This window comes from Uloborus diversus, chromosome 2 (genome assembly GCF_026930045.1).
Source record: "Uloborus diversus isolate 005 chromosome 2, Udiv.v.3.1, whole genome shotgun sequence".
In the NCBI taxonomy this organism is placed as follows: Eukaryota; Metazoa; Arthropoda; class Arachnida; order Araneae; family Uloboridae; genus Uloborus; species Uloborus diversus.
In genome coordinates, this window is record NC_072732.1 from 28258013 (window position 1) to 28281286 (window position 23274).

The 23274-nt window shown below is 35.2% G+C and overlaps 1 protein-coding gene across 1 annotated transcript in view; it reads right to left on the reverse strand.

The window, feature by feature from the left end:
- Positions 1 to 23274, reverse strand: part of LOC129217792 (calcium/calmodulin-dependent protein kinase type II alpha chain) — a 384326-nt gene that overhangs the window by 184664 nt on the left and 176388 nt on the right. Inside the window, exon 3 of the mRNA XM_054852134.1 lies at positions 21251 to 21310. Coding sequence (XP_054708109.1) covers positions 21251 to 21310 — 60 coding nt within the window. The remainder of the gene's footprint in view (positions 1 to 21250; positions 21311 to 23274) is intronic.

Here is a 23274-nt window from a genome sequence, read left to right on the forward strand (position 1 = left end):
GAAATAAAAATTTTATTTTCAAACTGGAGATGAAACACACTGGCATTCAGAAAGATATGAGAATACATACCACATTTTAGCACTTTGCTAAAACTTTTCCCACAATTTTAGCTTTTATGCTGAAGAACTTTTGAATCCAGTTTAAACCCTGGATCTTATCTTATTTAAGCATCCAATAGGAACAAACAATGGGGGAAAAAATCCATTTTACACTTCGTGTGTGATTTAATGCAAAATGTCAAACACGAAACAGCTATCCAAGTAAAATGAATACTGAAAGTGATGTAAACAAAAATAAAAATGCAATAATAAAAATAATGCTTCAAGTTCAATAAAATTTTTTTATATTCGCAATATCGTTTTAGAAATAAGCCATCAATAACACAGTAGTTTTTCAAAACTCTAACTTTTCTCCAGATATGCGCATCAAAATGAAAAAGAAAACACCCAGAAAGCTAGTTTGCAAAGGAATAATTGAATATTTTTAACCGACTTCAAAAAGGAGGCGGTTATCAGTTCATACCGTATGTATGTTTTTTTTTTGTTTGTCCACTCACAGCGTCTCACCTAGTGAACCGATTTTGATGATTCTTTTTTTAATGGATAGGGGATGGCTCAACTTAGGTCCCATTACTTTGCTTGACCATTTTTGTCCATTAGAAAAAAAGTTATGGGCAAAAAACAACAAATTTCATGCAATTTCCCTATTAAATGATTAAATATAAAATCCATTGTTATGAAAGTTTGGTGCCGTACGACAGTAACATTAATAGTAATTGTAGTGATAATTTTGAATGAAGGCTTCTCGGAAGCAAGCATCAAGTTTCTTCAGGGGGATATTTCGATAATCGGGAATCTGGCGCTGTCGTCTCATTTTTGGCATAAATAATTTGATTTTGGTAACCCTGCTGATTTATAGTAAGCCTATGTGAATTATCGAAATCTTCCCATCTTCAGTGCTATTGCTCCATAGTGGGGGTAAACCTAACCTGGAAGTGAGGTGATGCAGTGATTAGGATCCGCTTAGCCTTCACAATGCTACCATTTGGTTTGCCTCAACTACACAGTAGTATTTTTATCGTTATCATCTACGCCAATAACAGATGATCAGGGATAAGTAAGAAAATACAGGATTGCATAACAAGCAACTTGTATGCTGTGAAATGGAAACTAGTTAGGGAAAGCGTAATACTTAAATGGTTATAATTAAATTAACTACATATGAATTCCAGAGAGGAGCAAAGATAAGTTTTTAGTGGCAATCGCCTAAAGTTTAATGCGTGTTTATAGTTTTTTTTTTAGTATGGAGCATTTTTATGAAAAAAATAAGGCGGAATTTCGGTAACTTCTTACTATTTCTAAAATACCTACATTTACACTAAAAAGAATGAAATAAAAAAATTTTGAAAAAAAAAAAAAAATAGAACCGACTTCAAAATTGCTCTAAAAAGTGAAAAATAATTTTATTCTTTAAACACCATCGATAATGCTTTTAAACATAATTTTTGAAGTTGGCGCAAAAACGATAGATAAAAAAATTCACAGCCATAATTCAAATACAACTATAAATTTAACCAGGCCCAGTTTCTTCACTATCACATACATTATGCATTGATGACAGCATATTTGAATAACGATATAAATCTTTCATTCGCAATTTTGGATGCTTTTCTGAAAAAATTATGAACGAAGCATGGTTACACTGGATTTTACGTTTTGTTTTTGCGCCAACTTCAAAAATTATGTTTAAAAGCATTATCGATGGTGTTTAAAGAATAAAATTATTTTTCACTTTTTAGAGCAATTTTGAAGTCGGTTCTATTTTTTTTTCAAAATTTTTTTTTATGTCATAAATGATGCTTATTTTTATATCTATGTCAAATTGTATGAGCATAATTATAATGTGTCTACAATGAACGACATGTTAAATAAAAATAATCATTAAATAATTTTTTTTTAAAACGCAGAAAGATTTTTTTAGTGTTTCTAAAATTTTTGCCCTTTTTTATGCTGCGTTTAATTTGAATAATTTGAAGACTTTTATAATATCCTTAAACATAACCAACAAATTGTAGATTTTTCAGCAGCAAAATAGCAACTTCATTATGTATGCACTTTATTTCTTCTCTTTCGAACAAAGGTTTTATTTCAAATATGTTATCGTAACAAAGCATTTATCTTTGACGTGGAAATATTTTAACGTTTTAAGAACTGCACGCTTTTGAGAAACATTGCACCTGTTCATAATACATACCTTAATTGGGAAAAAGAAACTTTTATACTTCTCTCTCAATACCTTTAAACTGTTTTAAAATATCCTCTGCTATGAAAAAAACGAGCTGATGTGTGCATCACACGACTTCCTTTTACTCCAATTTAATGTCATTTTCTTATTGTTGGCAGTTTTAATGTGATTCAATAGTTTACTCTCTAAATATCACCAACAGTGGCCAAATTGAAACCAGATTTAAAAAAAAAATCTGCCAAATTTGTCACCAAGTTGGCAACAAAACTTGGCGACCAAAAAGACTGGCGATATATCGCTAAGTATCCCCCAAATTATGACACCACTTGAGTTTACATCGAAATTAACAATGATTTCCCCCTAAAAAGGGGCAAAAGATCCCCTTTGGAGCATCCGAATGCAACCAAAAAAGGTGCACAACTAGACCCCACTAGGAGTCTACGTACCAAATTTCAACTTTCTAGGACATTCCGTTCTTGAGGTATGCGATATACATACACACATAAGCACATACATACCTACATACAGCCGACACGAGAAAACTCGTTGTAATTAACTCGGGGATCATCAAAATGGATATTTCGGGTGTCTGTACGTTCCTAGGCACATATCCACGTGTGGTCGGGTTGAAAAAAAACTCAACATTCATTTGGGGGTGAGCAAAATGGAAATTAAGGCCGATTTTTGGGTGAAAATCTTTTTGCGAAAACAATACTTCCTTTTTTGTAAAAGGAAGTAAAAAAAAGGGGGGGGGGGTTACTAAATCTGCATGAAGTATGAAAACTTCAATCTTTCCTCTGCTGGCCATCAGATTCTTTTTGCCTTTTGCAACGAGATAACAAGGTGGTTTTATCACGCTGCAAACCATTCGAAAACAATTTCTGAACATTAACGGGAGAATCATTCAAGAAATCCTGTTGCAGACTGCATCGATGACAACTATCTTCCTCGAAACAAAATATCCTCTTTCCTGCAAGCGTATTCCAACTGTATTTTGAGATTTATTGATCATGCCTCAGGCGGTCCTGATGAAGGAATGAAAGGCACTTATCTGCCACACAGCCCGATGAAACCATCTATCTTCCAAAGACTTTTTTAAGGTAGTTTTTCCCGATTGTTGAAGAAATTACGACGGGAGAATAATTCCGAATGAGAAACAATCGCCTGTGACTATATCATAAACTTCGCTAAAAATAAATCTAAATGATCGCCATAGCTTCAACTGGAATCAGAATGATAGCTTTCTTTAAGGTAAGATTTTATTGAGGTTTTTACGGTGAACAACCACGGTTTTTCAATTTGGGTGAACATACAGCAAATGAATCTCTTGCGTACTCAAAGAAAAAGTTTTCTGTTCAGTTGATAATTCATCGTTTCACTAGTTGCCGTGATTTTGTGTTTGTAAAGATAAAGGTTTAGAAGATGCTTGAACTTTTTTGAGTTTTATAGGCACCAGAGGAACATGTGCTGTCAGGGGGGGGGGTGACACTATTGGCACAAAAACTGCCAGAGGAATGATGCTAGAGAAGCGTCAAAATCCTATGACACATTACCTATAAAACAACATCACGCGTTCTTTGTACTAGAACTTCAACGTAATCCGTGATGTCTAGTCTACACATAATAAACATGGCATTGTACAATCGTACATTTAGGTAAAGATAAAATTAAAAAACATATACGCGACTGGCACAAGCTCGGCTTGTGGTAGTGCAAACACTAAAAACAACAATTTCAAAAACAACGAAAATGTACTCAAATTTAAGCATATCGCCGAGTTTGATATGGCTCCGATGATGTGGTTTTAAAATTTGAGGCAGTCAAATACTCATTTTTGAATCCTTGAGCTTACTCAGGAATGAAACAATATGTGCTCATTTTTGATTATGCAATAATTTCACAATTTAGTATTAACCGAGTTATGTACTCATTTTTGAGTATGAAATAATTCAGCTAACTATTTGAAAACATGGGTACTCATTTTTGAATCACAAGGTTTCAAGAAAATTTGAAAGCATCAATGTAAGGTAGACCGGGGCACGTTTACGCAGATTTTTTTTCAATGACTTTTCTAATTTTTATGTTTTCATTTAGAAAATTTTAGAGATTATGAAGCAGTTAATGGAGTCAAAATTGGTATATTGAGTTGCTGCTCAGTTTGTGTTTTTAACCGTTAAGAAAAATTGATTTTGAGTCCAAGTCGGTTGCGTAAACTTGCCCCGGACACGGGGTACGTTTACGCATATTTATTTTGACACCAGCGTGGTTCTGTTAGTGTTTTGAACACAATGTCTTACCATGACCAAAATAAAGCAGATTTATTACAAATTGAATAGTGTATAAAGTAAAAGCTGAAGGGCATGAAGACAGCACTACATAATTGTAAGCTATAAGATACGAATTTGTAACTCAATTAAAAATTAAATGGTGATTTTCAAAACTAAATATCATGAGAATGCTAAAAAGCTTTGAGACAGTTTGGAACGAAAAAGGCGACAGGTCACATTTAGAAGTAAGACACAATAAGAACGTGTGTATAAAGGTGCTCAGATGTCAATGCGTAAACTTGCCACGTCACTAAGTTTGGATTTATTTTTCACGTGCAAAAAAATTTAATAACATTTCAGTTCATACAAATACAATTCTCAAAAAAGGATAAAATTCTGCTAATTTTTATGTATTTGTTTTTTCTTAAGTAAGTATTATTTATTCACAATAATCTTCAAAACGTTCAACACAAAATTTACTCCACTTGGTAGAAAACAAATTATTCCTTCTGCATGCTGGACCGAAGCTCGCCTAATGCTCAAAAACTTGTGAGAATATTTGCTGGGGAGCAGCATCAATCTCTTATGACTGTTTGCTCTCCAGTTTTAATTCGTTTTGAAAAAAGGGCACTGCGTAAACGTGCCCCGGTGTAACCTACTCATTTTTGAAAACTTCTTCATTTTTCTTAGAGAAGAAAACTGATGCAATATTATTTCAAATTTGCTCAACCCCCGTTAGGTTGTTTTTAATTTTAAGCTGTATTACGCAGGTTATTCGCGGTAAAGGACATCTCAGCAGTTTTAATGCTAAATTAGTCTTTTATTTTTGCCAGGTGAGGGTGACATTATTATTATGTAACGTGAAAATAAAAAATGTTTTGTATATTAATAAATATTTTTACAAGGTGTTTTGATAAAATATGTTTTCATGTTTATTAAATGTATGATTATCGTAAAAAACCTTACGACAGGTTAAGTAAGAAATAACAACGTCAAAAAGCACAAATTGCAGATTACTGCAGACACGTGTTTCGGCCTTACAGGGAACGCCTTTTTCAATGCAAAAAGGAATGAGTTTATGGATGAAAAGACATCCGACAAAAGCTAAGAGCCAGATAAGCAAACAGCTTGAAAGATAAAAATAGCGGATTAACCAAACACCAATGAGAAAATTATAAACCAAAAAAGAACCAATAAGAATGCAAACAAAGGGCAGGAGCGCTCTCACAGGCAGGTAAAATCGAAAGAAAGAATTCAATTGGACAAAGATTAAGCCACAAAGCTAAAACAAAAAGAAAATGTCAATAACCGTGAACCGCAAGAAAGGAAAAGCTGAATGGATGCTTACTTTACTTTTCAGCAGAAAAGTATTTATTTATCTTATGATAGGTTATTTAGTAAAGAACGTTGAACGTGCTTATAAAAGTAGAAAAAAGGGCAACCCAGGGGAGCATACACGTATATACTACTATTTTCAGCTAATGCTAAATGAAACAGTTGCCGAGAATTCACTGGGGGGGCAAATAAAAGACAATATTTTTTATTAATTAAGCATACGATAACAAAAATAACAAAATTTCTACTATGGGCCATTGGAATTCAAATAACGCAAATTCACCCATTTATTTATTTACTGAACTACTCGAAATTTGGTTTGTAGCGAAGGAAAAGTTTAAACCCTGATGTAAATTTTTGATTGCCTAACATATTTGCCGTATCGGTTCACTTTAAACTGATAATTTTCTACTTCGCAAAAAAAACTTAAAAAAAAAAATTAAATAAATAATAAACAGAAAAATGAAGAAGATTATGAAAGAAAACTATGGAATAAACTACAAATTCAACAAGATTAAAATCATAAAATAACATCTATTTACAAAATTTGAAACAATACCAATTTTTAATTAAGCTACACTTTTGTTAAAAAGAAAACCACCACGTCTAATAAGCAAATACTAAATAACTCACAACATTTGCAAACACTGAAACTCCAAAATCACTCGTCTCGCGATAAAAATAACTTCATCATCAAAACAACGTGCGCTCCTCACATGCAGGCTTCCATGCTAAAAACGGAGAAAACGTGGGAACGGTTTTAAAAGATCCGAACACGGAAAGAGCATTTCTCCAGAGAGAAGGAGTTCGGCCAAGCGTTCACAAGAATAACAAATTCTGCTCGACCGTCAGAGGAATACATAATAGAGTTATTTTCCTTTATTCCCAGAGCACCCATTGATTTTCCGACATCCATCGGTAGGTATCTTCATCGCTCTTGATGCCAGGACTTGAAGGATAGTATGCAAATAAACTTGGCAAGTGATGTGAGGTTTTCGGCCGCAAATGTGGTTTTCTGCAGACATAAAACAATGCTTTAAAAAATAATAAGATATACCACGACGTTGAGAAGGTTTCATTAGCAAGTGGTCAAAACTGGAATGAATATGATTTTTTTTTCTTACATGAAGAACGTTTTCGTCAACTAATGTCAGGTAAAAGAAAAAGGCCTCTTCTTCATTTTTTTTAATAAATTACTTTGTTGCAATGGGCAACCTTTCTCCAGCAAAAAAAAAAAAAAAACTAATTTGAATTCTGAAATTTTGAATTCAAATTATGTTTTTCGCAATGACGAGTTTAGACAGGACCCGACTCATTGGAGTTTGTTTCTAGAAACGGCCCCTGTCCCCTCAAGCCTGCACCTCCTCCTGGGCAGTACTGTGTGTATAGTTGTGTGTGTGTGTGTGTGTGTGTGTGTAGGCGTGCGTGCGTGCATGTGTAGGCTAGGATTGTGTGTGCGCGTAGATCTGCGTGTATGAACGTACGCGTGAGTATGTGTGTAAAGGCAGGTGTGTGTGTGTCAGCGCGTAAGTGTGTCAGTGTGTATGCGTGCAAAGGCGTATGTGAGTGTGAGTGTTTATGAGCGCGCGTGTGTGAAGGACATGCACGCCACCGGATTCCGGGAGACAGTGGTCAGGACCAGAGCAGCTGCGACCGCAGAGGCCAACGGGCGGCGGCGCTGCAGAGGTCCCTGGTCCAAGCTGAAAAAGGAACCACAACATCAAGGACGGTCAAATGAGAACAATAAGTAATCGTAATTGCTCAAAAAAAGTGAAAACCGAAAAATAAAATTTTTTTTTCAACCCTTCGGATGGAACATTCGTCTTTCAGGTCTTGCCCTTCAAGCACAGGTTAAATGTATACTTTTCTGCACGTAAACACGCTTCGCTACTAAAAGTCTATTGTTGTCCCTGTGAAGATGATACAAAATCTAAAACCGATAATATTTGGCATTGCTCTGGATCTCTCGTTTTAACAGCTAAGGTGTACGGAGAGATTGGACAACTTCGGAACGGCGGCCATCTTGTGTTACGTGCATAGCGCCTAGACCGTTCGGCCGGTTTTCATGAAAGTCGGCACAAAATTAGTTCGTAGCATGGGGTGAGCATCTCGAAGCGATTTTTCAAAAAAATCGATTTTGTTTTTTTCCTATTCAATTCCAAGAGAATTTTACCGCGCAAATTATCATAACACGGACGAGTAAATTATCATAACGTGGACGAGCAAATTACCATCAAATGGGCGAGCAAATGAACATAGCATTTTGGCGAGACATTCATTATCCATTATTTATAATCATACGGGCGAACCAAATGACCTTTTAATTTTCTACTAAGGGCAAAGCCGTGCGCATACCTCTAGTATACATTGAAATAATTCCTCTAATATATTTTATTTGCTTAAGCTCCAAACAAAACTACTTAAAAATCAATTAACCAGAACGCGAAAAATAAAAAGAACAAAGTAACCCGGGTGTGTGTTACTGACGGATATTTAAAATAAACTGCTTAACTTGTATTGAGGAAACCTACGTTCTCAAAAGTAATATTATATTTAAATAAACATCTGCAAAAATAAATAAATAAAATAAAATAAAAAGCAATTTTTTTTATCACGAGTATCAACGGTAAGGACTCAATGCAAATATACTAGACAATTTCTAGAAAATGATTCATATTAAAAAAGGCATTGAAAATTAGGACTCGCTATTAGAGGGAGCTGACGGATAAACAGAAAAAGGAAAAAAACTTAATCCTAATAAATACAGAGGAAACCGCTGACGTTCACTCAAATATAACTCAAATTTTTATAATTTCTGCAATTATGTAATATTTTTGATATTCCAAGACTTTTCCAGTTTCAAAATTTTCTTCCATTCTATTCTTTAAATAAAAATCTTTAAAACGAAAATCAACTAAAGAATCAAATACAAACTCCTTTCATTTTTACAGCCCATTTTAAACCGATTCAGGAAAAATCGAACATAATAAGCCCTTACTCTGTCTACCAGAAAAATTTTATTCTGTCTCAGAATTTTGGAATTCCTTTTAGATTCTTAACTAAATTGGCGGCTACACACATCTGGAAAAAAAAAGGTTTTTCCCCTCAAATGGAAATCCTCTCATTCGAAATATTTGAAAGGAAATGTATTTTGAGTTTTAGCACAGAAAATTCTGGAGTTTTTTTTATTCTTTTCATGGTTACAGCTTAGGTACCAGTTAACCTAGATACGATCCTTTTATCGGTTTAAACGTAGTTCGGGAAGAAGATAGGAAAAGGAAATAGCAAAAGTAGAGGACATCTACATCCGAAAGTTGACTGTTACCGGGAAACATTCAAAAATGCTTTGTGGTAAAATGGAAATTTGTTCTGAAACAATCAATGAAGGAAACACTAAGCATTTCTCATGCAAATGTTACACATGCTCCACCTCATAAATAAAGAGGAATGTGGGGCAAAGTGAAACAGCTAAGATCACTGAGATTTTTCATAATGAAAAAATTGGAAATTTGTTTTGAAAAAAATTACAGTACACCTAAAGAAAGACCATTGTGTTTAAAATAAAACTTTTATTGAAATATTACTTTTTATTTTTGGCAGTAAAATTGTGTCTTCAAAAAAAGTGGAAATTTTTCACTTTTTTTTTCATGGGGCAAAGTGAAAAATGAAATATTTCTCGAATGAAATATTTTTTTATTCGATTTCGAAAATGATTTTTGAACAAAATAATCTTTACTAATAATAAAACTGAAAGTCTCTCAGTCCGGATCTCTGTCTGTCAGGATCTCTCTGACACGCATAACGCCTACACCGTTCGGCCGATTTTCATAAAATTTGGCACAAAGTTAGTTTGTAGCATGGGGGTGTGCACCTCGAAGCGATTTTTCGAAAATTCGATGTGGTTCTTTTTATACTCCAATTTTAAGAACTAAAATATCATAAGATGAACGAGTAAATTACGAAATTATCATAACGTGGAACCGTAACATGGGTCACGCCAATTGGCGAGAAAATTCACCACACATTATTTGTAAATTATACAGGTGAACCAAAAGACCTTTTAATTTTTCTATTACGGGCAAAACTACGGTACCACTGGCGGAAAATAAGAAAAATCAATAAATAAAAAGATAATGAAACAAGAAACCAATTTATTAAATAAGTTATTAATTAGTGAGTAAGGAAAAATAAATGAATGAATAAATCAGTGAATGAATAAGAAAACACGTGAAAGAATGAATCAATGAGCGAATCATAAAATGGATGATTAAATTCAAATTAGTTAATAAATGAATACGAGTAAGTGATTTAGTCAATGATTGAATGAGTAAACGATATTTCCCTTTGCTCCGCATGTACTTGACTGATTGTAAAAATATTAAAAACACAAAAACGCTAAATATTAACTAAATAAATACTGCACCGAAAATTAGAAGGTCTCAATTACTATTTAAAATGTTAACAACAAAGATTTTATCATTTGATAATATCAAAAAAAAAAAAAAAAAAAAAATTGAGTTACAACAAAATATGACAATTTGAATATCAATTTTTGAAAGTAGCTTGTATTATCATATTGTTACAATTTCTGTAAATAGTAATTATTGTAGTAACGTAACCTGTAAATAGTTTCCCGTAATGAATATACAACCCCTATACATTCGGCTAAAGTATACGACCCCCCTATTTCTTTTTTTGTTTATTGATAAAATTTGATAACGGTCTACTATTTTCCAGAAGCGTTTGGAATCTTGTGGAATATTTGAGAGATTTCTTTCGATGTTTATAAAAGCGTCCCGCGTGATAAAAAGTTTAGTTTCGATTGAGAATTTGTGCTGTGAGTGGATTAGCTCTGTTTATTGCGAGGCATTTCGCTGTGTTGTTTTCGTATTTGGAAGTAAATACGTGTGTAACCGTTGAGTTTACGGTGTTGAGTGATATTTGTTTAATTGCTGATGATTAATTTAGCAGTTGTTAACGATTTCTTCTGTACATAGTGTAAATAAATCTCCTGTGTTTTTATCAAGAACTGTGTCGTCCTTTCAAGAAAGTTGGAAGTCGTTCCGGATCCGTTACAATATGTTTTTATTTTAAGAGGTTATTTTTTCTTTACTGGAATAGAATACATATGTTACCACATATTTAAAAAATTAGTAGGTGAGCGGCACTAAAAGCGGAGTAAATATTTCACCATATCACTTCGCCCCACATTCCCCTATACATATTTATATACTGGCCATAGACCATTCCCACAATATATTCACAGATTTAACCTTTCTGATTCTGCTAATTGATTTTGCGGAGAATTAGGTTCTCCGGAACATTACATTTTCTTCTGTCCACTAACATCGCATTTGCATATCAGATGTCATCATAGTCGTTCACTCAATAAAAACATATTAATCGCATTTCACAACATCATACCCGCATCAGACTTAACTCGTTTTTCAGTCTCTTGGTTATTGAAGGTTTCACGTTTCAAGGCGTTGACTAATACACGCCTTGAAACGTGAACTTTTTTCTATTTTCAATAATTAATATCGTTTACATTTAGTTTTTTTTTCCGCACTTTAGCACTTTATCTTTTGTAAAGCAACAACTCTCTAGTGTCGTTTATGTTTTATTGTATCATTGTAAAGCTTTTGTGCATTGATTTTGTCTACTTTATTACATACTAGCAAAAATACCCGGCGTTGCCTGGGTCAGTAATAATTATTAGAAAAAATCGTTACTTGCTTTTGTTTTCTGTTTTAAGTAAAAGAATTTAAAACACATCTTTTTGACGTGATTAAAAATAGAGTTTCTTCCTTACCCATAAAACTAAAATAGCAATAAGTATAAAAACAAAGTAGTATTGATTTAGAAACGAAAGCACTATATTTAAGCATATACAAATTTAAAAAACATGAAATTAATCTTCTCATGTTTAAAAAGATTAATCTGTTGATACTTTTTTTTTTAACATGGAGTCTAAAACCTTCTCTGTATGGCTAATGAAGTACGAAGTGATTAAAAAAAAGTAGCTGCGCTCGTAATCCCCTTATACTTGCTTTAGTTATTTCGGGAAATTTCAATCATTGTGGCTCTTGGTGCGATTTTACCGAATTTGCGAAAGTCGTTTCGAGGTACCTTCGATGATGCTCCCCCATTCTTTCCTTACTTTGTAAAACGATATGATATTAATTTTCGTTACAGAGATATCGTCGCCAGATGCTGAGATATTTTTGGTCACCATAAAATGGCGCTAAACAGTTTCATCCGAAATGTTACCAAAATAAGTAATAAAATTTGGTGATTGTTTGAAATTGTGCAAAAAGGAAAATTAATGGAAGTTTTTGTGCTGTTTATGGATTTGCCTAATTTAGTTGCTGGATTATTTAACACAGTAAAAAAAGTCTTTTGAAAATTCTTTGATTGGCGATATTTTGTTTACATGGTGAAAGCTGAGAAACATTATGACGTAGTCTTCGTCTTCAAAAACAGCAACGTTGAAAAAACTGCCAAATGCATCAGCTACGGAAATCTTTCTGCAAAAATTTTGGCGATCTGCTGGTTGTTTGGATAATGAGTAAGTGTTCAATTAGCATAAATAATAATAAAAACCATTAATTACTTTAAAGTTCCGTTTAAATGGAAAATCATCAGCCAAATCATGTATTATTTGCCAATCTTGTGCAAAAATCTTACTTCAAGATTTGACTTGAGAAAAGCCTTGAACAATCACGAAAAGCAAAGAAAGTCAACAATACAACAATTGTCGCTATCGACAGGGAGTTGAGATGATACACTAAATACTGTATTGAGTTGAGGAAAGCCTTCGAACATGGATCTAAAAAGCTCATAACTCGTTTTTTATTCTACTTAGAAATTTCGAACAGGTGCCATCTTCAGCAGAAAAATCAGAGCTTTCGATGGACATATAATGTAAATATGTGCAAGTATTTTTTCATCCCAATATTAGAGAATTTATACAAAAATTGTGTTTTATTGCCCCCTAAGGGGGTTTTCCACCCCATAACGGGACGAAAACTACCCTATGTGTTATTCTGATGCATAAGCTATACTATTGTAAAGTTTCATCAAAATCCGTTCAGTAGTTTTTGCGTGAAAGAGTAACAAACATCCATACATCCATCCATACATCCATACATCCATCCATACAGACAAACTTTCGCATATATAATATTAGTAAGATATTGATGTTAAATTACCAAACTTTTTGTCAAGAGCAAATCAAAATTGTAACAGATAATAATGTATTTTTTTATGTATTTAAATAAAGTTCCTTAGAGACCCACTTGCTCAGATTCATCTGAGCATTTAAAACCGATAAACCGAGCAATTGGTAGGTGCGGGTGGTCTCTGAGGGTGTCAAATGTCAAATATATATATTTATATACACTGGTGTGCAAAAATTAAGGACGAGACGGTTTTTTCAATATAACTTTGTACAAAAGCTTTCCAAATCAACACATTTAGTACCGTAAGATCCCCAATACGTAAGGACATGTGTAATGTAAGCAACACTTACTAAAAGATAAATCAGAGGGATAAAAAAAAGCTTTATTGAAAAAGTAGCATGGAGCGCAATGCGACTGAAGACCGAAACATCCCTGTGATGGGTGTCCAGCAAGAAACATCCGGTCTTTAGTAGGGGATATGATCTCCCCCGACTGCTAGGCAGGTTTCACAGCGTCTGCCCATGCTGAGAATGAGGGTGTCAATGAGTTGTTGAGGCATTGCTGCCCATTCGTCTTGCAGCGCCAATCGAAGCTCCCGAATCGTTACATGTGGTAAGGTACGAGCTGCCAAGCGTCTGCCTAGAAAATCCCATACATGCTCGATGGGATTGAGATCCGTAGATCGTGCCGGCCAATCCATACGTTCAATATCCTCACTCTCTAAGAGCTGTTCGGCAGCTACTGTGCGATGAGATGGTGCATTGTCGTCCATGAAAAGGAACTGCGGACCCATAGCGCCTCTAAAAAGACGCACATATGGAAGAAGAATCTCTTTACAATAACGGGTCTCGTTGACTGAACCTGCGTGGAAGATGTCAAGGTCTGTACGATTACCAAGCATGATGCCTCCCCAAACGAGAACACCGCGACCTCCATACCTGTCACTTTCAATGATGTTCGAGGGATGATTGCGGCTTCCCCGCTCTCTCCAGATGAATATGCGATGAGAATCGTTACTCAGACTGAATCTGCTCTCATCTGTAAAGAGTACTCGTCTCCGTTCATTGTCTCTCCAATTCCGGTGTTCCCGGCACCACAGAGAACGCCTTCTCCGATGGGCAGGCGTTAGAGGTACACACCGTATAGGGCGTCGTGCAAACAGACCACCACCGTGCAGTCTTCTGGCCACGGTACAACGCGATATCGGTCGTCCAGTCGCCTGTGTCGTGTGTCTAGCGATTTCTTCTGCTGTCTGCCGCCTGTTTCTTCTGGCCTGTAAGACAATATACCGGTTATCTGCGGGTGTGGTTCGTTCCTCGTGGACGACCACTACTGAACCCCCGGATAGCTGTTCCTGTAGTTTGAAAGTGTCTCCAAAGTCGTGAAACGATGCTGTGAGCAATTCCGAACTCTGCAGCCACACTTGTCACACTGCGGCCTTCCTCCAACTTCCCAATGATTCGACCTCGGTTAAAAGCACCCAGATGTCGTCTAACAGATTGATTATTCGCCATTTCTCGCTGAGGCAGCAACTCGGTGTGATTTTAACTGCTATACGGCGTGCAATCTCTTTGCCAGAAATACTGATCTTACACCGACAACATGCTTTATACTACTCAGACACTCCCCCATTACGTCTGCCTGCATATCTGCGCAAGTGCTACCGTACATCACCTTACTTAATCTCCTGATTGGTCTTTCTGTCCGCTCTGCCTCTTCGTTCAGCTGATATGCTAATTTTTCGACTTCGCCCTTAATTTTTGCACACCAGTGTATACTGCCGAGTCCGACAAATCCCGCGTGACTCAAGAAATACCTTGGAGACTAATACACTGTGCCGGATGAAGGGGGAGCAAAAGGGGCCCTTGCCCCGAGCGGCAACTTCTGGAGGCGGCAAACTTACTCCATAACTTTTTTTTGTAGCTGAAATTTGGTATAAGAACTTGAAAAATGATAAGCTAGGGCGGCAGTTTAAAGTTTTTTTTTTTTTTTTTTTTTTTTTTTGCCCCGGAATCAAAGATCCGGCACTACTAATTCTTTCAGAACGAGAAGAAGAAAAGAAACAACGAACACATAGTTATTAATCTGGCGAATGGGGGTCGTTTTCAAAATTTAAAAAGTATTTGTTTCTGAAAGAGCATGCTTAAAAACATAGGATCTGAGCATTTTTTAAATAATTTGTTCAAGTTTAATATTTTTAAAAAATTACTTAAATCGGTGCGCTTTTATTGTTTATGCTTCTGTCCGATGACATCACAAATGATGAAATGCCATTCAGTGTTGCCATTCACAGAGCGAAATATTTAATTCACATCTTTACTAACGTGTATTGGCAACGATATGGTTGATAGCAAGCGTAGAGCACGATTTTAATTCGCTTCTTGATTATCATAACATGGAAACGTGGTAGAAAGATGTGCCAAAGAGCATCATTTGTGACGTCATCAAGACCACGCCTTGTTTGAAAAATCGGACATTTTAAAAAATTAATTAAAAAATAACTGTTGGGAAAATGAAAAAGATTTTCTGGGTCCATGTTATTTTTTTTGTTGCTTATTCTATCAATTTTAGTGACAAAAAGTACTACTTTTGATTGAAGAAAACAACCCTATTGTCATTTTCTGTCGTCTTGAAAAATGCAAGTAAAGTAACGTTGACGCGTAAAAATTTTGATTTTTCAATCATGAACATTTTCTAATTTTTTGCAACGACTGGTCAACGTCCGAGAGAGCAGAATGGTACCTATTAAGCATACAGTTGTAGTATATCTATATTTTTTAAAGCATACTGAACAAGAAAGTTTCCATTGAAGTATTAATTTGATTTTTTTTTTTTTTTTGCAACATTTCGAATTTTAGAAGAAATGGTTTTCGAATAGTTCAAAGTAAGGACTAGACAATTTTTGTTTGTATATCAGGACCTAAAATACAATTATTTTGAAGCTTTGTTTGCAGGTGATTTCAATATTTTTTTTTTGGGGGGGGGGGGGGAGAATCAGCGTCACTGTTTGACGATTACAGCCTTCGATATATTTGCACATTAAATTTTAAGAAAGAGTTTGTGCCTGATGCGTTGTTTTTTCTGTAATTTGATCCGAATTGATTAACAAGTGCCCAATTTCACAGAAGATTTTTGACGGGGTGGGGATACCACGGCCGGAATTATTTCTTAGTACCTTCGGGGGCGGGGGGGGGGGGGTGGCTTGTATTGAAAATAATTTCTACCATAAGAGAAGAATTTTACTTCCAGTTTAAAAATTACACGTCATTAGAGAAAAAAACTATTAAAAATCCTTTATAAACAAATATACTCGAAAAGAAATAACACAATTAGCAAATGGAGAACATAGCTAATTAGTTTTATTTGCTGAGACGATACAATTGCAAAATGCGAAAAAATATATTTACTCTAATTCCCTTTCAGAAAAGAAAACACTGCTAAAAACGAAAAACAAACAACGAAAAAAAATTCTTACACATTTTTTTTCTTTAACGGGAACATGACAGTAATTCCAGCATCAAAAATGTAAAAATTCAAACAATAGCTATCTCTAGTTGATTTTAATGATAATTACACAAAATAAGCATGATTTGAGATTTCTTAATTTTGTACTGCCGTGGGTGGGTAAACCGCAGTATCTACAAAAATGAGTTTTGAAATATTTCAAAAAACCTTTTTTTGAATTCTCCACAAACAATAGTAAAACGATGGAATTAAACGTTCTTTTCGCGCTTAATATTCAGCATAAACCAAACGCACAAGTTTGTACAAAAAACCTTTTGTAAAATAAATGACGAAAATGTTTCTCTGTTGAAAGTACAAGCAGAAATTTTTTGTACATCCACACCATCTTCAGTTCTTTGTTCAGTTATGTGCTGTTTAACCTTAATTTTGATGCAAAAGTTTTCGAAGAGAAGATTTCTAATTTAAAATTTTATACGCAAAAGGTAGTTAATTTATGACACACCACGCATCTAAAAATGCATCACATGTGATAAAACTATAGAATTATGGCAGAGAAATATAGCGAAAACAAAATTTTTACTATTTTAGAATTTTTATTGAAAACGTTAAAAACTCTAAAAATTGACAAAACTTCTACTCATTTGTAGCAAAGGAAAGGGCTATACCACACACTCCAAATTTTTTATGGGAGTTTAGTGCCACCAATGGCACCTTTTCCGCGCGACTCATCATCGTAAATAAAAACATACTATTTTTACTAATTTTGGCTAAAAACCTGAAAAAAACGAGCTGATGTGTGCCTCACATGACTTCCTTTTACTCCATTTTAATGTCATTTTCCCATTATTGGCAATTTTAATGTGATTCAATAGTTTAATCTCTAAATATTAAAAACGATGGCCAAATTAAAACCAGATAAAAAAAAATCGCCAAATTTTCCGCCAAGTTGGCGACAAAACTTGGCGACCAAAAGACTGGCGATATATCGCCAAGTGTCCGCCAAATTGTAACACCACTTAAGTTTGCATTGATATTAACAATGATTTCCCCCCAAAAAGGTGCAAAAGACCCCCTTAGGAACATCCGAAAGCAACCAAAAGAGGAGGTGCACAACTAGACCCCACTACGAGTCTATGTACCAAATTTCAACTTTCTAGGACATACCATTTTTGAGTTATGCGAGATATACGTACACACATACGCACATACATACAGACGTCACGAGAAAAGTCGTTGTAATTACCTCGGTGATGGTCAAAATGGATATTTCGCGTGTCTATACATTCTTAGGCACTTTTCCGCATGTGGTCGAATCGAAAAAAAAACTCAACATTCATTTGGGGGTGAGCAAAATGGAAATTAAGGGCGATTTTTGAGTGAAAATTTTTTCGCGAATACAATACTTCCTTTTTTGTAAAAGGAAGTAAAAAACAGCATTTTTTCGAAACTTCAACCCAGTTGTGGCAGATCAAGGAATTGTCAGAAAAAATTCAAATTTTTATGTGCACTCTGCTCTACCAATGGCACCTTTTCCGCACTACCCATCATCAAAATTTAAAAAAAAGTTGTTTTCCGGCCCACCCTAATATTTAATCCTAATGTTATTTTCTTACAATGCATTGGAAATAAAATAATATTCACCTTTTTACTTTTAGAACACAGATGAAAAAAAATCAAGTATGTATTTAAAATTAAAAAGTTAGTGTTATACGGGGAAACTAAACTTTTGAGCTCAAGACAGACAATTTTTCGTAAACGTTTCATAAAAACAAAGTAAAAACTTATTACAGATGTTATCATACTTTTTTAACAGTGTATTGAACAAAAATTAAATTCCTTCTTTTAAAATTCGTGTCATTGAGACGAAAGATATGTTGCCATTTTTTGTCTCGAATATGAGCAAATAAAATTCTAGGTTTTGTTTTAAAGGCTTATCCTGTAATCGGGGGATTTAAAATGTTTTTTTTTTCCTCTTTTGGTTATTTTTCCGCATTCTGCTGCAAAATTTTACTGATTTTTTTTTTTGTTCAAGTCTGAGTGTTGAACACGCGTCACTTGACATACATTGGTGTGCAAAAATTAAGGACGAAGTCGAAAAATTAGCATATCAGCTGAACGAAGAGGCAGAGCGGACAGAAAGACCAATCAGGAGATTAAGTAAGGTGATGTACGGTAGCACATGCGCAGATATGCAGGCAGACGTAATGGGGGAGTGCCTGAGTAGTATAAAGCATGTAAGATCAGTATTTCTGGCAAAGAGATTGCACGCCGTATAGCAGTTAAAATCACACCGAGTTGCTGCCTCAGCGAGAAATGGCGAATAATCAATCTGTTAGACGACATCTGGATGCTTTTACCCGAGGTCGAATCATTGGGAAGTTGGAGGAAGGCCGCAGTGTGACAAGTGTGGCTGCAGAGTTCGGAATTGCTCACAGCATCGTTTCACGACTTTGGAGACAATTTCAAACTACAGGAACAGCTAGCTATCCGGGGGTTCAGTAGTGGTCGTCCACGAGGAACCACACCCGCAGATGACCGGTACATTGTCTTACAGGCCAGAAGAAACAGGCGGCAGACAGCGGGAGAAATCGCTAGACACACGACACAGGCGACTGGACGACCGATATCGCGTTTTACCGTGACCAGAAGACTGCACGATGGTAGTCTGTTTGCACGACGCCCTATACGGTGTGTACCTCTAACGCCTGCCCATCGGAGAAGGCGTTCTCTGTGGTGCCGGGAACACCGGAATTGGAGAGACAATGAATGGGGACGAGTACTCTTTACAGATGAGAGCAGATTCAGTCTGAGTAGCGATTCTCATCGCATACTCATCTGGAGAGAGCGGGGAAGCCACAATCATCCCTCGAACATCATTGAAAGGGACAGGTATGGAGGTCGCGGTGTTCTCGTTTGGGGAGGCATCATGCTTGGTAGTCGTGCAGACCTTCACATCTTCGACGCAGGTTCAGTCAACGGGACCCGTTATTGTAATGAGATTCTTCTTCCATATGTGCGTCTTTTTAGAGGCGCTATGGGTCCGCAGTTCCTTTTCATGGACGACAATGCACCATCTCATCGCACAGTAGCTGCCGAACAGCTCTCAGAGAGTGAGGATATTGAACGTATGGACTTGCCGGCACGATCTCCGGATCTCAATCCCATCGAGCCTGTATGGGATTTTCTAGGCAGACGCTTGGCAGCTCGTACCTTATCACCAGTAACGATTCGGGAGCTTCGATTGGCGCTGCAAGACGAATGGGCAGCAATGCCTCAACAACTCATTGACACCCTCATTCTCAGCATGGGCAGACGCTGTGAAACCTGCCTAGCAGTCGGGGGAGATCATATCCCCTATTAAAGACCGGATGTTTCTTGCTGGACACCCATCACAGGGATGTTTCGGCCTTCAGTCGCATTGCGCTCCATGCTACTTTTTCAATAAAGCTTCTTTTTATCCCTCTGATTTCTCTTTTAGTAAGTGTTGCTTACATTACACATGCCCTTACGTATTGGGGATCTTACGGTATTAAATGTGTTGATTTGGAAAGCTTTTGTACAAAGTTATATTGAAAAAACCGTCTCGTCCTTAATTTTTGCACACCAGTGTAATTTTTTTTCGAGGTGGACCGTGCAGAGCCGGGCGACGCAGCTAGTTGTTAATATGACTTGTTTTTATTTTCACCTTAAAGTTTTAATTTATGTATTCAGTTTTCGGCAGATGAACTCGAAGTCCTACATTAAGATATGCGCAGACAATTTTTTTTTTTCTTTTCTTTCCTTTTTTTTTTTTTTTTTTTTGACAATGGAAATTTTTTTTTTAAGTTGACATGTTATTTATTTTTTGGCAACAGTGGAAAAACAATTTTTTTTTTGATATGATGTATGTAGTTTAATAAGGTTATTAATTTTAATTGCTTTTTTTCTTTTTGAAAGCGGTTGGAAATATTTTTTTAATGGAAAGAAGTGTATAACTGCTTTGTTTAAAAGGTGCTGCTTTTTTATTTGATCGTTTAATTATTTACTTTCTTACGCGTCTAATTCTTTAGATGAGGGAGGCATATTTTATTCCTAGAAATGGGCTTAAAATATTGAAAAATTATGTTTGAAACAATTTGCGATTTTAGCTATTTTTGAGACTATTGATCAGATACTAGAAAGTAGATATTGGTATGCTCGTTTAGTTGTTGACGGAACATCTTGTTGCTTCAAGAAATGCTTCTTAATTCACTAAATAGAAGGGGGGAGGGAATACACTTGGAAAAGAAAGCTTCATGATTCATCTTTATCTTTTCTAATAATATAGCTAAAATTCTGTGTCTCTGGATCTCTGTGCCGCGGATAGCGTCTAGACCGTTCGGCTGATTTTGATAAAATTGGCACAGAACTAGTTCGTAGCATATGGGGTGAGTAACTCGAAGCGATTTTTCGAAAATTCGATTTTGTTCTTTTTCTATCCAATTTTAAGCCCACTTAACCGAGCGAATTACCTTAACATAGACAAATAAATTATCATAACATGGACGAGAAAATTACTATAGCATGAACGAGTAAATTACCATAGCATATTGGCGAGAAATTCGTCACCCATTATTTGTAAATATACAAGTGAATCAAATGAGCTTTTAATTTTCTACTACGGGCAAAGTCATGCGGGTACCGCTAGTGAAAAATAAACCTGAAAATTTGCTGCTGGTGCAAAGCAGTTAGTCATTATAACTTTAAAACTGCGAGGAAGACAACCAATAAAAACTTACCTATATTAGGATGATTCAACTTCCGACAGATTCTAGCTTCTCTTTCTAATTTTTGAAAATCTGGAAAGGGAAAAGAGAAAAAGTATTTTTTTAAAAATGCTATAGTATTTGTTAATAATTAAAATTGCTGGTGTATGACCAAAACAAATACTGCAGATTAATAAAAAAGGTGCTCAGATAGGTCAATATAAATGATTTATTTTCCCGTACACCAACATTGACTTATAAAAGATCAAGGGTCTTCGGCGCCTTGCTGTTTCATTGTATACCTTATTATAGTAAACATAATTATTTCTAAACCAGACGAAACCATTAGTTTAAATCGTATTGTTTGGTGCCATCCTTTGAAATTTTGAAATAAATTGCATATGGGTCATTCTTTAGAAAACGTAACTTTTGAACGCAAATATTTTTCAATTTCGAAACATTTTGCTTTGTTTTTTATTTCATTCTTACATGAAAGTGTTGCCTACTAGAAGTAAACATAAACAATGGCCCAGCTAAGTTCCAATTATTTTACTCATAAATAAAAATAATTTAAAAAAAAATGTCTTGTTCACAGAAAAAAAAAGAAAAAACTTGTAATATTTAAAAATTGAGGCCACTTTAATACCAAAGTAGTAATTTTGTTAATTGTGCAAACAATCAGCTATTTTAATGATTAGTGGGAACATAATATTAAGCTCTCTTAATTAAAGTATGGCTTAATTAATAGTTTCAAATGTATGTTAAAAAGTAGTATTTAGTAAATTTGAGGATATACTGCCATTTTATAATTTTGATAGAATGCCTATTATTGATGTATTTCCTCTCCATCAGTTATTTTCACTTCAGAAATAATGACATTGATAAGGTCTGTCACGGAGGTGATGATCTTTCCAATAATATAGGCCTAATAGATACATTTTTCATGGAAAAACGTTTTTTCTTCGGTGCTACAATCTACACATGTCAAGCATATCAAAAAATACATGAAATACACCGCCAGCTCAGTCATTTCCAGCCGAGGACTGCAGTTTCGTGCTTATTAGCACTCATCAGCCCGGCATAGAAAAGTGACTGAGCTGGAGATGGAAAACCATTTAAGGAAGCCAAGAGTGCCAAACCAAACTGGTAGCTAATATAATTAGCACAGACCAGACGAGTGACCGAAGCAATGGTTCGGTTCAACTCGAAGACTGAAGGCAAGGCATGGTATATTCAGTATTCTCATGGGTTTCCATCTCAGCTCAGTCACTTTCCTAGGCCGGGCTGATGAGTGCTAATAAGCACGAAACTGCAGTCCTCGGCTGGAAATGACTGAGCTGGCGGTATATTTCATGTATTTCTGCTTTAGCCCTGGCTAATTGGCGGTAATTTACTGAATATATCAAAACATGTTCACTTCTTTTTTTACATTAATTTACATCCCTGAAATTCAAGTTCACGGAGGTGAGAAGTCAGAATAACCACATTAAGTTTTTAAAGCAAAATCCATCTTCTTGTTTTTCGACAAAAATCTCACAACTTCAAATATGGCTGAAAATAAACAAGGGGGCACCCTTGTACCATGTAAAATAAAATTTGATGTCATTACTGCCACGTGTTAATGAGGAATGGCATTTTTTGCTTAGGTAACGGAGGTGAGAATTTATTGTGTGACATGACTCCTTGTCCTTCTAAAACAAACTAAAACACAATATTAAAAAATTAAATATACTTAAACAATTAGTATTTGATACACTTGTGAAAGGAAAACTAAATAAATTAGTATATACTTTTACTTAAACAAATTATTAAGCAACGTAAACAGTCACACCATGTGTGCGACATGCTACGGAGGTGAGAATTCACATGTTGTGAACCAAAAATATACTAAAATAAAAATTATTACAAAAAAATTGTTGGCAGGTTAAATAGATACATTTTCAGTTAAATTAAAAATGATTGTTAAATGAATTGTTCCTTAAAGTTTTACTGTAAAAGGCGTGTGACAGAAAAGTTACACTTTTTGAAGAGTGGCCCATATAATACCGGTTTTTTTT